Source organism: Python bivittatus, unplaced genomic scaffold, assembly GCF_059951505.1.
Source record: "Python bivittatus isolate LINGU-HERP-01145 unplaced genomic scaffold, Pbiv_v1 ctg000030_np1212, whole genome shotgun sequence".
NCBI lineage: Eukaryota > Metazoa > Chordata > Lepidosauria > Squamata > Pythonidae > Python > Python bivittatus.
In genome coordinates, this window is record NW_028277031.1 from 221543 (window position 1) to 235414 (window position 13872).

General features: G+C 40.3%; 1 protein-coding gene across 2 annotated transcripts in view; it reads right to left on the reverse strand.

Moving 5' to 3' along the window:
- PDPK1 (3-phosphoinositide dependent protein kinase 1) overlaps positions 1–13872 on the reverse strand; it is a 63263-nt gene that overhangs the window by 20398 nt on the left and 28993 nt on the right. For both annotated transcript variants that reach the window (XR_015798105.1, XM_088151835.1), the window contains exons 2-9: positions 13446–13670; positions 12732–12774; positions 12437–12574; positions 11756–11900; positions 7682–7779; positions 7521–7596; positions 6450–6518; positions 5492–5588 (exon numbers count right to left, since the gene is read on the reverse strand). Coding sequence is in view for 1 of the 2 variants with exons in the window: in XM_088151835.1 (XP_088007961.1) it covers positions 5492–5588; positions 6450–6518; positions 7521–7596; positions 7682–7779; positions 11756–11900; positions 12437–12574; positions 12732–12774; positions 13446–13670 (891 nt within the window). In the remaining variant the exon portion in view is untranslated. The remainder of the gene's footprint in view (positions 1–5491; positions 5589–6449; positions 6519–7520; positions 7597–7681; positions 7780–11755; positions 11901–12436; positions 12575–12731; positions 12775–13445; positions 13671–13872) is intronic.

Below are 13872 nucleotides of genomic sequence, written 5' to 3' on the forward strand. Positions count from 1 at the left end.
CAGCGTTAGAGCCTTTTCCAGAGAGCTGGGTCTTCACATAATATGTCCAAAGTACGATAATTCTCACCTCGAGTGAGAACTCTGGGTTGATTTGTTCAGTGATCCATCACTTTGTTTTCTTGGCTATCCACAGTATTCTCAAGAGTCTTCTCCAAAACCAAGTTCAAAAGCGTCAATACTTTTCCCATCCTGCTTCTTTGAAGTTCAACTTTTGCTTCCATAGAGTGTCACAGGGAATACCATGGCTTGCAGAATTCTGATCTTTGTAGATAGACACATCATGGCATTAGAATATCTTTTCCAAAGCCTTCATGACTGCTCTGCTGAATGCTAATCTGTAGCATATTTCTTGACTGCTTGTTCCTTTACTGTTGATGGTTGATTCTAAAAGGCAGAAGCTATCTGCCACTTCAATGTCTTCATTATCAATTCTAAGGCTTGTCATTAGTTTGGTCTTCTTTATATTTAATTTCAGTCCCATTTTTTCACTGCGCTCTTTGACTTTTTGTACTAGGGCTTGCAGATCCTTTGGATTTTCCACTATCAAGGTAGGGTCATCAGCATAGCACAGGTTATTGATGTTTCTTCTTCCAGTTTTAAAACCCACACTCATCTTCTTCCAATCCAGCTTCCCTTAATATATATTCTACATACAAGTTGAATAAATAAGGGGAGAGTATACAGCCTTCTCACTCCTTTGCCAATCTGGAGCCAGCCTGTTTTGCTATGTTCAGGACTGTAGCTTCCTGATCTTGATATAGGTTTCATGTTAAAACAAGATGTTCTGGGAGTTCCATTTTTCTAAGCACATTCCACAGCTTGACTTGATTGACACATCTGAAGGCTTTTCTGTAATAAATGGAAGTACATACTGACTTTTTGGTCTTCTTTTGTTTTCTAAATTATCTAGCATGCATCAGCAATAATGTCTCATGTTCCTCAACCTTTTCTAAAGCCAGCTTAAACATCTGGCATCTCCTTCTCCATGAAAAGCTTTAATCTGTGTTGGATGATCCTAAGCATGATTTTGCTAGCATGTGAAATTAAGGATATTACATGATAATTTGCACAGCCTATTAAGTCTCCTTTCTTTGGTACTGGAATTGACAATAGATTGACCTCTTCCAATCTGCTGGCCACTGTATCCTTCTCCAGAGTTCCTGGCATAGATTGGTTAGAATCTTTACTGATTCTTCTTCTGTTGCTTTCCATATTTCTGCAGATATGCCATCAATTTCTGTAGCCGTCCAACTTGGTAATAACTGGAGTGCTGATCTAATTTCTTCTAAGGTATCTTGGATGCTGACATCTCTACTGTACAGTATTTCAGTATACTCCTTCCATCTTTTGACCTTCTTTGAATCAGTATTTGTCCATTGACATCCTTCAGCATACAATTCAAGGTTGGAACTTTCTTCTGAGTTCAGAGGTCTTTTGGGAAGACTTTCCTTGGTTTTTCATGTCTGCTTCCACTTGTAGTGTCTTTACAGATGTTGAAATACTGCTTATTGTCTTTTCAAACAGCTCTCTGAAACTCTTTTGTTAAGTTCCTTCCTAAGTGTTTTGTCTTTCTTGGCAATTTCCAGAGTTTGTTCTGACATCCAGTTTGCTTTCTTGTTTTTTTCATATTTCACAGCCTCTTTTCACAACTCCTTTTAGTTCATTTCACAGTTCCTCTGGTTCTCTATCAATGAGGTTCAGGGCTTCAAAGCGATTCCTGATGTTCTTCTTGAAAATGGTGGGTATATAGTAAAGGTCATACTCTGGAAACAGGTTCGTTTTCTTCTTCTTTAGCTTAATTTGGAACTTGCACATGAGCAGTTCCATGGTCAGCCCCTGGTCATGTCCTTGATGCTATAACTGAGCAACTCCATCTCCTTTTAGCAATAATATAGTCAATTTGATTTCTACGTACTCCATCTGGTGATGTCCATGTATACAGGTGTTGCTGCAGTTGTTTGAAGACAGCATTAGCAATGAAGAAATCACAAGTGGCAGAAATTGAGAATTTGTTCTCCTGCCTCATTTCAGTTTCCTAAGCTATACCATACAACTACATTTTCTTCCTTAACAATTCCAATTTTGGCATTCCAGTCTTGCTTGGATGTTCTGTCAACTCCAGTTTGGACTTGATCATGAAACTCATTAATCTTTTCTTCTGCCTCAAGGGTCGGAGCGTAAACCTGAAAGACTGTCACATTAAAGGGTTGTCTACAAAGTAATTGATATTACTTGGTCACTGATTGCTTTGGAGCCAAGTACTGTTCTTGCTATACTGTTCCTAACTAAAGGAATACCATTCCTTCTTTGTTTTTCATGTACTGAGAAGTAACAGAGGAATGTACTGGGATATTTAAGAGGACTGAAAATCAAGGCCTACGAGGAACAGTTCTGCAGTTAGGCAATTAGTCATGTCTAGCTTGCAAAAAAAATAAATAAATAAAGGTCTACAGATATATAAAAGGTTGTCACATGCAAGAGGAGTGAACCTGTTCTCTACTGAAAACAAGGACAAGGATCAGCAGGTTGAAATTAAAAGAAAAAAGATCCAGCTTGAATATCTGGAGGAATTTTCCAGTGTTAAACAGTGAAGCAATTTACACAGAACAGGGGAGGTTTTCAGATAGAGGCTGGACGGCCACCTGGGAGGGGTTAGTTGATTCCTGCACTGAACATGAGTTTGCATTACAGATTAATTTTGGTTGTTATCTCTAATAAGTTGTCTATGGGTAACAAAGAACACTCTACTTTCCACCAAAGACCATGGTGGTTGAAACATCTAGATACTTATTTTGTACTGTTACAAAATAAATAAAAATTGCAACTTTGCTCTAGCAATTTGTGTTCTTTGTACACTACTCTTTTCATAGAGAAACAAACAGCCTCTTGGTTAGGCTGTTTCCTTCACTGATATCAACATGTAGAAGACCAATGCATTTAAACAGGCCTTGTCTGCCAATGGCCTATTCGGTTTAGCATGACTAGCACTGATGAGAGTCCTCTTTCACTACTGCTCCCTAACAGCTGTTATTTAATCATGCCTAGATGTAGAGAACAAGGAGGATGACTTTGACAGAGATACGTAGGAGCTGTTGCCTAGACAAAAGGGCTGAAGCATTTTTAAAGTCCAGAACATCCAGACAACATTAGACCCCTCCCTAATCCACTGGAGTTTGAGAAGGTGGAGGAAGAGGAGGCTCTGCACAATCAGACTTACAAGATTCTGCTATTATAGACAATCTCAATAAAAGTAGTTTTAGCCTTCCTGGGGAGTTGATTTCCTGGCCTTGCTTACCTAGTGGGACTGACACTATGCTTCAGGAGGTAGTAAGAAATCTAGTATTACAAAGGCCAGGTTCAAAGCCTCATAAAAAAAAATGAAGGAGCTGATAAAAAGCCTGAAAAGCTTGGAGTCCAGATAAAAGGCCACAATTGTGACTGGTGTGGAAAGGCAGGGCAGTTGCCTAGAAGTGATCATGACTTCAGCCAGCAGGTTGCCATCTGCACAGCACTGGCTTTCAATAAGGTGAGCACTTTTCTCCAGTCTTGAAGGTACTATCCCCTAACATGCAGAGACAACAGAATGAACACAGCACCCATTTCTTGCTGTGCAGGACTTCGCTTCAAGCCTTTGAGCCCCAAGAACCCTCAAGAACTTCCTCCTTTTACCTGGACACCAAGTTTTTCAAACTTATAATCAGTAAGCACAAGCCTTCTTGTGGCCTCTAAATCTAGGATTCATTATGGGTGGTAAGGGTGAAAGACCTGATAAAAAGATAACTGAAATGGGAGAGTTGCAGTGAATTTATTATATTTTTTATGTGTAATGTAAGAACCTTGGCAGGATTTGCAATGCAAACTCCCTAACCCGTAAAAGAAACATATGCATGCACAGCAAGAGTGATGGGTACCGAATGTATTTAAAGAAATCCTTGCTTTTTGGCACTCAAGCTCAAAAGAATGCTCTTGTGACCGTACTGTAATTTATTTATTGCCTTAGATGCAAAATGTAGTCCTCAGATGATGATGGCAATTGGGATCAGAATTGTCGTCACTAAGCAATGCAGTCGTAAAGCATGATGTAATGTGACTGCGTTGCTTAGCAATGGCAGTTCTGGTTGCCATTGTTAAGCGAGGACCATGTGGGTCATTAAGTAAGGACCTCAAGTGACTGCGACTTCCGACTTCCTGCCAACTTCCCCATTGACTTTGTTTGTGGGAAGCCAGCAAGGAACATCGGAAATCGTGATCACGTGATCACAGGGATGCTGTGATGGCTGGAACTCCAAGGACTGGTCATAAGTCCCCCTCTTTCAATGCCATCACAAGTTTGAATGGTCACTGAACGAGTGGTTGTAACCTGAGGACTACCTTATAAAAGACTATTTTTTTTCTATCTTATCTATGAACATTTAAGCATTCCAGAACATTTCAGGAAAGGACCGCAGTTGCTTTGTCTACCCAAACATAGCTCTGCCTAAGAAACAGATGTTTCTTTCCTTCCCCAACAGTTTTAAATGGATTCTGGGAAATAAATTTGTGGCCAAAACATTTGGTAGCAATGTACCCTTCCTCCAAAAAGACAGATTAATCTATCTATTGTAACTCCCTCTTCACTTCATAGAAGATTCTCCAGTCCAGCCAGCCAGATTGGCTTTGTCCATTTCTTACATCCTACATCCTACATTTTCCTTCTCTAATTATCTTTTATAAGAAAGTGATCTAACATGGCTATCCAAAAAACAACCAATAGATAGGGCCTGCTTATTCTTATGATTTAATCTCCATTTGAGTTCTCCATCCAAGAAGTTTTTGATTCTACTTGATAGGCACATTTTTATTATTTTGAAAACATTTATCTTGCCATCTTTAGTCTGTGCCTTTGCTGTTACAGGAATTCTGAAAACAGTTATTTTCCTTCCTAGTATAAGAAGGTACTGAGGAATGTTCAATACTTCCCTGAAGCAATGGGAGCAACAGCCAATTCAAAGATGGAGGGAGGCAGATCAGCAAGAAGAAAAGAGTGAGGACTGGAATTCACTGCAAACACCTTGGTGCAGCTCACCTATAATCTAGCATATACTGCAATTGTGTTGTTAAAGCCTTTAACTGGATTGGCTGGCATGTGCTCTACTCAAGAGGAGACAGCACTGCAGCCCTGACATTCTGGACAAGTATAGAGTCACTGTGGCTGGAGAGGAGTACCTCCACACTGGCCATCATTAGAGCATATTCCAAAGCAGGCTTGCAAAAACAATAAGGAATGGGCAGAAAGCCCAGTGGCTTGAAAGAAAACAAAACAATTACAGATTGAGAATTATGGACTTGATTAAAGTTTGTGGAAAAACATTAAAAAGTGTGAAAAAAGACTTGCTGGACAGGAAGCTCTGATGATAATCAAAGTCAAACCGGTGGGGGGTGGGGAGGTGGAGAACACATCAGCTAAATTTTTTACATTGGTTTTATTTTTTGGACAGTAACATTTATTTACCAGAAGCTTTTCTACAAGATCTTTTGCCTTGGGAAAGAACTTCTCTGGGAATTCATATTCCAATTTGATTATCTTTTGAAATATAAGATATTCATTTCTGAAAAAAAAACAACAACAACAGTGTCACAACTATGTAAAATCATAGGTACTAAAGAAAAAAAAATACCCATCAACATGTGACACAACAGGTGGGGAACTACTTCTACATCAGCAGGGAAATGTTCTCCATGTTTCTTCAGAGAAGGTTGGGGGACATTATTCTATAGTGACTAGGCTAAAGTTGATGCAAATCTGCATTTCATGCATCCAACTAGATAATGGTTTGATCCATACATTCTGCTTAACCCATGAGTGAATCATCATTGTCTCCAGAAGTCAACCCACATTAAGTCACACCTTGTGGCTTAATGTAATATATGAAAACCATTGTGGTCTATAAACTATAATTTATGCCTTAGAATTGTATGAACCCAACCAACTGTAGCCCTCAAGAAACCATAGTTAGCAAATGTCAAGCCTTAAACAATGATTGGCCAGAATCAAACAAACTGGCAGCATCTATTTAATACAGGAGAAATAGAAAGGCAGCTTCAGCTGCAACTACAGAGAGTGGTGGCTAGGGTATCTTTAGATATTCCATGAGTAAGTTACATTTTTTTTTCTCCCATTCAGTGCCTCTGTGTCTCTTAAGGGAACGAGAGCCAGACAAGAGCAAGAAAACTAGCCAGGGAGCATTATTAAGCAGAGACACGGGCTACTTTTCTGTAGTCGGAAATTCCAACAGCTCCCTATTTCTCCTTTGCTTCCCACAGCGGGGATTCCAGGGAGCGTGGACTTTAATTGGAGGCACATTTTCAGCACCCCACTCCACGACCATCCTGTTTCAAGTCACGAAAGGATACTTGGGAAACCCCTTCTAAAAACTGGGAACTTGGTACAATTCAGGACATTGCCTTACCCAGCTCGGAATGGTGGTAACCCTGCCACAAGCTGGTATATGATGCAGCCAAGAGCCCACAGATCAGAACTTCACCAGCAAGATGGGCAAAGGGAAGAAACAAAGCACAGGAATTAATATTGTGTAAGCCGCTTATCATCATGTCTGCTTTCAAGAGCAAAAATAATCAGATGTAGGAAACATTTCCGCAGAGCTTCAACTTCTGCCAGAGACATTCCTGGCAAAGTGGCTTTGACAACTAGTGACTATAAAGGACCAGACCCCCATCATCCTTCCATACTAGCCCCAAAGGAAGAATGGAGGCAGCAACAGAGGAGTTTCAGTAAGCTCCCAATGCTTAATCTTGGAGGTGATTCCAAGGAAAGGAACAGCTATAGCGTTGCAATGTGAATTGGTTTTAAATATGTATTTCATTAAAAAAATGTATATGAACTCTTTCAAAGCATAGTTTTCTCAGAGTAGTTTACTTCATTGTAAGGTTACCATTTAAAACTTAAACTAAAAACAACAGCAAACTGACAACATAATATAGGTAGAAAAAAATGACTGGGAAAAAAAAGCTTTCCAGTTCTTTCCAAACAAGTTCTGTTTAAAAGAGGTCTAGTAAGAAGATGAAATATGTTTTAGCTGCAAATTTTAAGAAACTTAGTTTAATTTAGTTTTAACAATTGGCTCTTAGCTGTGCTCTGAAATGTAGTATTACTGATCTTTTATTGAGACTCACTACAAAACAATGTTATCCTTAAGAACTCCTCACAATAAATATGAATAAATGTTACCATCCTGCAGGAAAAAAGATGAAATAATTATTGTCTCATATTTGGGCACAGCAAAAGTTGTGCTGGGATGTTATATTGAACAAATAATGTTTATGAGTTTAAAACTCAATAAATCAATTTCAGGATTGTTTTTCATCTGTGGGACCACTACTCATCAAAATTTCAACAGAGACAATGCAAAGTACTGAAAAAAGCTTGAAGAATAAGATAGGTAGAAAGAGTTCAAAGTCATTTCCTTAATACAGCTCAAAGAAACTCATGAAATTTATTTCAACACACACACAGAGCTCACCTTTTGCAGGCAGATTTTTCTGTTAACAACTCTGGAGACACATACTGTGCTGTCCCTACAAAGGAGTTTGCCCGTGCTAAAAGAAGAAATAAAGAGGTAAGTAAAGGTACTTCTCAAGGCAGTGCTAGTGATTCATGAAATGAAAGATGAATTATACACACCTTGTTTGCTATCTGCAGACAATATTTTTGCTGTTCCAAAGTCTGTAATCTGAATATGCATCTCTCCATTTAGCAAGATGTTCTCTGGCTTCAGATCCCTAGAAAAGGTAAAGTGGTTATAGGTCAGGTCCATGAACTGACCATCCCTTCCACCCCAGGGAAATGTTTAGCTGCGCATGCAATGCACAGTGTTGAAAGTGACATCAACAAAGAAAGGGTTACATACTATTGCAGTAGCATCAGTGAGATCACATTAGAATAACATGAATAGAATAGAATCAGAATAGAAAAGATTTAGTAGGCATTGAGAGCCTAGGGCTCAAATTCTTTTAACAGTAAATTCCATTTTAAAAATTTGTATTACAGACAAAAAGAAACCAAAAACTGGAATAAAAAAGTACAGCTGTACATGCTTTGAAAATGACTTGGAAGAAGTACTACTTATTCCAGTATTCTTGTTATGAAAAAGAAGTTGCTGCTTTAAAGAATCCACTCATTAACATAATGCAACTTTTTTTGTGTGGGTTTTGTTTTGTGCCTCCTAGACAGTGTTGCCTCCTGGCAGCTGCCTGGACTAGTCCCTGCAGTTTCCTTGGCAGCATTTTTTTCAAGTAGTTTGCCACTGCCTTCTTCCTAGGGCTGAAAGTGATTGGCCCAAGGTCACCCAGCTTGCTTTTGTGTCTAAAGCAGGACCAGAACTCATCATCTAATCTGATGCCTAAACTACTACACCAAGCTGGCTCTCTTAATGCAGCTTTGAATTGAGGAGAGGGCCCCAATATCGAATTAGTAAACTACAGGATGCCAATGGACACATAGTAACTGATTCAAAGATCAAACAAAGTTCGAAGGAATATACTGAAATTCGATACAGTCAATATCCAAGATACCTTACAAGATATTCCCTATTTACAAGAACCTCTAGTATGACAAGATAAAGTAAGATTGGCACTCCAGTCATTACCAAATCAGAAGGCTGCAGGAATTGATGGAATATCTACACAAATATGGCAAGCAACAAAAGAAGAATTGGTAAAGGTATGCCAACTAAGCTATGCCAGCAAATCCGGAGAATGACACAGTGGCCAACAGACTGGAAGAGGTCAATCTACATACCAATAACAAAGAAAGGAGACTTGACAGAGTGTGCAGTTATTGTACACTACCCTTAATTTTACATGCTAGCAAAATAATATTTTGGATCATCCATGGCAGATTAAAGCCCTACATAAAGAGCTAGAAAAGGCTATGAAGGTCTTGGAAAAGATCTTCAGATGCCAGGATGTGACTATATCTATAAAGATCAGAATCGTGCAGGCAATAGTTTTCTGTGATCCTCTATGGAAGGGAAGTTGGATTTTGAAGAGGCTGAATAAAAAGTGTTCTCACTCAAGGCATAAATAAGCAGGCTCACATTATCCTACTTTGGACACATTATGTGAAGACCCAGCTCTCTGGAGAAACCTCTAATGCTAAGAAAAGTGGAAGGAAAGAGAAGGAGGGGAGGACCAGTAGCAGGATGGACGGACTCCATTACGGTGGTGGTAGCTGCACCATTGAGACATCTGAAAGACCAGGCTGGGCACAGACTACCCTGCAGAACATCTATCACTAAGAGTTGACAATGATGGTGCGTAATCGTCAATCACAATGAACTTTAGCAGTAGCACTACTTATTGTCAGGCTCACAAGAAAGCCTGGAAAAAAACCCAGCTGTTTTAAACACCTGCAGAGAGAGGCTTTTCTCATCCAAGGTCTGAAGCATTTTCAAAAAGACCAAGTCCTACAAAAATGGTAAGACTTACAAAAATTAACCAGCACACCTAAAAACATATCTAAGGAAAAAGTATTTTAAACATCTATTTAATATTTTTGTCCAAAATGACAATTTACATCTCTCTGAAAAAGCTCTCTCTCTTTTCTAAATTTTTACAAATAGTTTATTTATTTAGTCATCCATATTATGAACCAAAACCCTGGGTGGCTCACAAAACAATAAAAAAACTTTTAAAAAAACACAAAAAAAGCTCCAGGCACCGGGGGCAATACTTTCCCACACATCAATGTTCCATCTTGCTGGCCTCCAGGCTCAGCCTAACCCAACACTTGTAAAAAGAGAAAACTCTTCAAAGCCTTAAGGAAGGGGATCTGCTGGATCTCTGAAGGAAAGGTATTCCACAGGGCAGAAGTAGCTATGGAGAAGGTGCACTTCCCAGGTCCCACTAGATTAGGGGTACCATGGACCGGTACTGGTTCGTGGCCTGTTAGGAACCGGGCCGCACAGCAGGAGGTGAGCAGCGGGTGAGTGAGCGAAAACAGCTGCTCCCCATTGCTCGCATTACTGCCTGAGCTCTGCCTCCTGTCAGATCAGCGGCAGCATTAGATTCTCATAGGAACGCGAACTCTACTGTGAACTGCGCATGTGAGGGATCTAGGTTCCACGCTCAGAATCTGACACTTATTTTATTCCACACATGGCCCACCCATTATTTTATTTAACACTTCTGTCCGCGCCTCTTTCCCACACTGCGAGGTTGTCTCAGTCACAGTTTTGGTAAGCCCACAAGCTTTTTTTAATCCGTTCAATTGTGTCCTATTCTTCGGAGACTGCCTGAACAAGTCCTTGCAGTTTTCCTGGCAAGGTTTTTTTCAGAAGTGGTTTGCCATTGCCTCCTTCCTAGGGCTGAGCCCAGCTGGCGGTCACAGGGGAGTCGGATCTTCCATTGTGTCGCGTCTTTCCGACGTTCGTGTCTAGGCGGGACCAGCAACTGATTCCTATCCCTGTGCAAAGTGCCACCAGTGTTTCCTCCCACCGAAATAATAATAATAATAATAATAATAATAATAATAATAATAATAATAATAATAATAATGTGCACAATAAATGTAATGCGCTTGAATCATCCTGAAACCATCACACACCCCCCGGGCCATGGAAAAATTGTCTTCCACGAAACTGGTCCCTGGTGCCAAAAAGGTTGGGGACCACTGCACTAGATGACAACATTTAAAGGAAGGGATCTGAAGCCCACCCACTCTGTCTGACCTTATGGGTCAGGGAGAGGCAATCCTGCAAACAACCTGGTCCCATGCCATTTAGAGCTTTAAAGGTGATAACCAGCTCCTTGAATTACACCCAGAAAAAAACTGGAAACCAGTGCAGCTTGCATAGCAGCAGTCTAATATAGGCAATCCATGGAGCACCCAGAACTGCACGCATTGCTGCATTCTGGACCAGTTGTAATTTCTGGATGGTCTTCAAGGGCAGCCCCATGTCAAGCAAGTTGCAATAATCCAACTAGGAATGCCACTGAATCACAGCTGCATGAAATTCATGTATCCTATAGATATAAATTAAGTTTGAATTAACAAATAACATCAGCTTTTTTTGCTTGCTACATTTATTTCATAAACAAAGTCATCCAACAGAGAATTTGGGGGAGAAGGGAAGAGTTATTAGGGGACTGTGATATGGCAGAAACAAAGAGGGGATTCACAGGAATCATTTAAGACACAAAACTGAACTGTGAATGTGGCCACTGAGAGAGTTTGAGCTATGTGTCCTTGTTTACTATATCATTTGCAATGTCTAAACAAGATAAGTAATGTAATTCAGGACAGAGCTCCACAGGGGACTGTGGCTGCAGGGATAAACCAGCTTCCTGCAAGCTCCATATTTACTGCTGCCACTCAGGCACTCTGGGCATGGAACAAACAAAAATGAGACAGATCCTTTAAATACATGTTTTGTTTGTTGTGGTGGGCAAGCAGGAAAGGTCGAAGAGATCAATCTTCAAGAAAGCAAAAGCAGTGATAGAGAAGATCCTTCCAAAATGTTTGTTCTACTCAGCTTCAAAGCATAGATGTACTTTTTGGCAGAAGCGTCCATGTAACACTGAACTAGAAGAGAGAGTTCAAAGGCTCAGCACTCATTGCAATGGAAATCTCAACCAGAACAGCTACCAAAGGCCACTTCCTCACAGCCTTTTGCTTCTACAGCCACATGACGGAGAAATAACAAATGGTAAGGGGCAGCAGAATGAATCAGGAAATGTCTTAATTCAAATACATTACCTATGGATAATTCCCTTTCCATGCAAGTACTCTAATGCAGCCACAATTTCAGCAGTATAAAACCTAGTACATGTCTCATCAAATGAACCAATCTTTCGGATGTATTTTAAAAGCTCTCCATTTTTAGCATAACTGAGGCCAAAATCTGAATGCCAAGTTAAGAATTATTTCTACTGGATGATCTAGACAGACAACGCAAATACGTGTTGGGAGACAACACTAAAGAGAAAGCCATGTGATTGAAAAAAAGACAGCACAGAAACCACAACTGGTATAGAGAAAGGATTTTTACTGGTTGGCTTATGGACAGATTAATTAATAGTGGCTGGAAGCCAAAATGGGTATGTTGATAATACAAAATGGACAAGGCCACTACTTTAAGGCACTGTCTGGGGGAGGCAGACTTTAAACTTTAGTTTTAAAACTATGTTAATTAGAGCCAATATTTTAATTTTTTTAACATTTCCCATTGAGGAAACTGTGCCATCAATTTTCTGCAGCTCAGTCAGAGATGGCTCTGAAATGCCCACTCTGGCCTTAAAACCACCCAGAAGTTTATGAGATTTAGTATTCGGCACACATATTCAGAATTCCAGATCAATTTTCACCATAGTTGCAAAAACACACTGTTCCACTTTTGCCCACAATTTTGACTGCCAAGTCAAACATCAGAAAGGATACAGAGCTTTTCTTCATCCTGAAATGTGAAGTAGAGCTTCACAAAGAAAGGGTGATCTAGGCGGGACATCACATCTCTCTCCCTGGTCACGTAGGGGACCTTGTTCTCTTTTATGATGTGACGCTTCTCTAGAATTTTAACTTTTAAACAGAAAACAAGTTACCACACATTTGGACCTACATCAATGAAACCAACACCCCTGCTTGGCCAGGTGCAAGAGTCATCCCTTACAGAATATCAGGTGTGAACTTAAAGGATCATCAACAAACCACATCCAAAGAAGAAAGTGGTACTCACTGGCATATTCTCGGGAGTTGGTCAATTCTCTGGCCAAGACAACCTGTTTTTTAAGGGAAAGAGAAATCTGGTTACATTCTGAGCATGTGGCAAGGATTAACATGCAAGAATATGGAATATTCTCTCCATTCTTGTGGCGCCACATGTTGTACACCTATCTGGAGGCCTGTCTTAATCAGGGCCAGTACAGCCGATGATGGTGTTAAGCACACCAAAGCCTTGTTTAAGTTTGTTTGGTGAGATTTAGCATCTAGAGGGCATCAGCCGTGCAAGCCAGGATAAGTATACAAGCAGATGCACCATGCTTACAAAAATGAGGATGTAAAAATACAAAGCTAATTCAGCCAGTTGCTATCCATTTGTGAATCCCACCTAGACTGCTCAGCCAGCCTCACAGAGCGCTTCTCAGAGTGCTTAGTATGCTCAGAGAAGACAGGATCCAAAATCTTATGGAGATTCATAGAAATCAGGACCCTGAAGAAATGTGCAATGTTTGTGAAGGAAAACTAAGAATGGGAAGTAAGGGAGTAAACCAAAACCTGTCTAAGGAAAACATGCTGAAGATCAGGGATTCAATGACATAAGGAGACATGTCACCAACTGCAAAGGCCACAAGAGAAGCAGCAGCAGCAGACCTGATCTAGTCTCCTGCAAATAAAAGTCTAATGACCAGCATTGCTGGTACAAAGACAAGCACCTGCTGCAGATACTCACTGTGGAAAAAGATCCTTCCCCAAGAATCTTCCCAAACTTAAAGTCCTCAGGGCGTTTCTTTCGAGGCTGTGGAGGTTGTTGCAAGGTGCTCTCCATATTCAGTTCCTGTCTGCTGCCACAGGCAGCAGCAACAGGTTGAAGGCTGGAATCCACCTGGTTCCTCACCATTGATGGAGATGAGCAGGAACATAAAACCACACTGGACTGGATAGGAACAGCATCATACTGCAGAGAAGAAAGTACACACCATGTTGTGGGCCTCAACGTTTACAAGATAAAAACTGCCAAATCACAAAGCACTGTCTGTAAGAAACTATTTGCATGCATCCTACCTTGCAGGCACTGGCTGCCATTTCACAGAGCAGAAAACATACAAATAGCAGCTTACATGGCCTGAATGTCAACCGTTCAAGTCAGAAGTCATCTT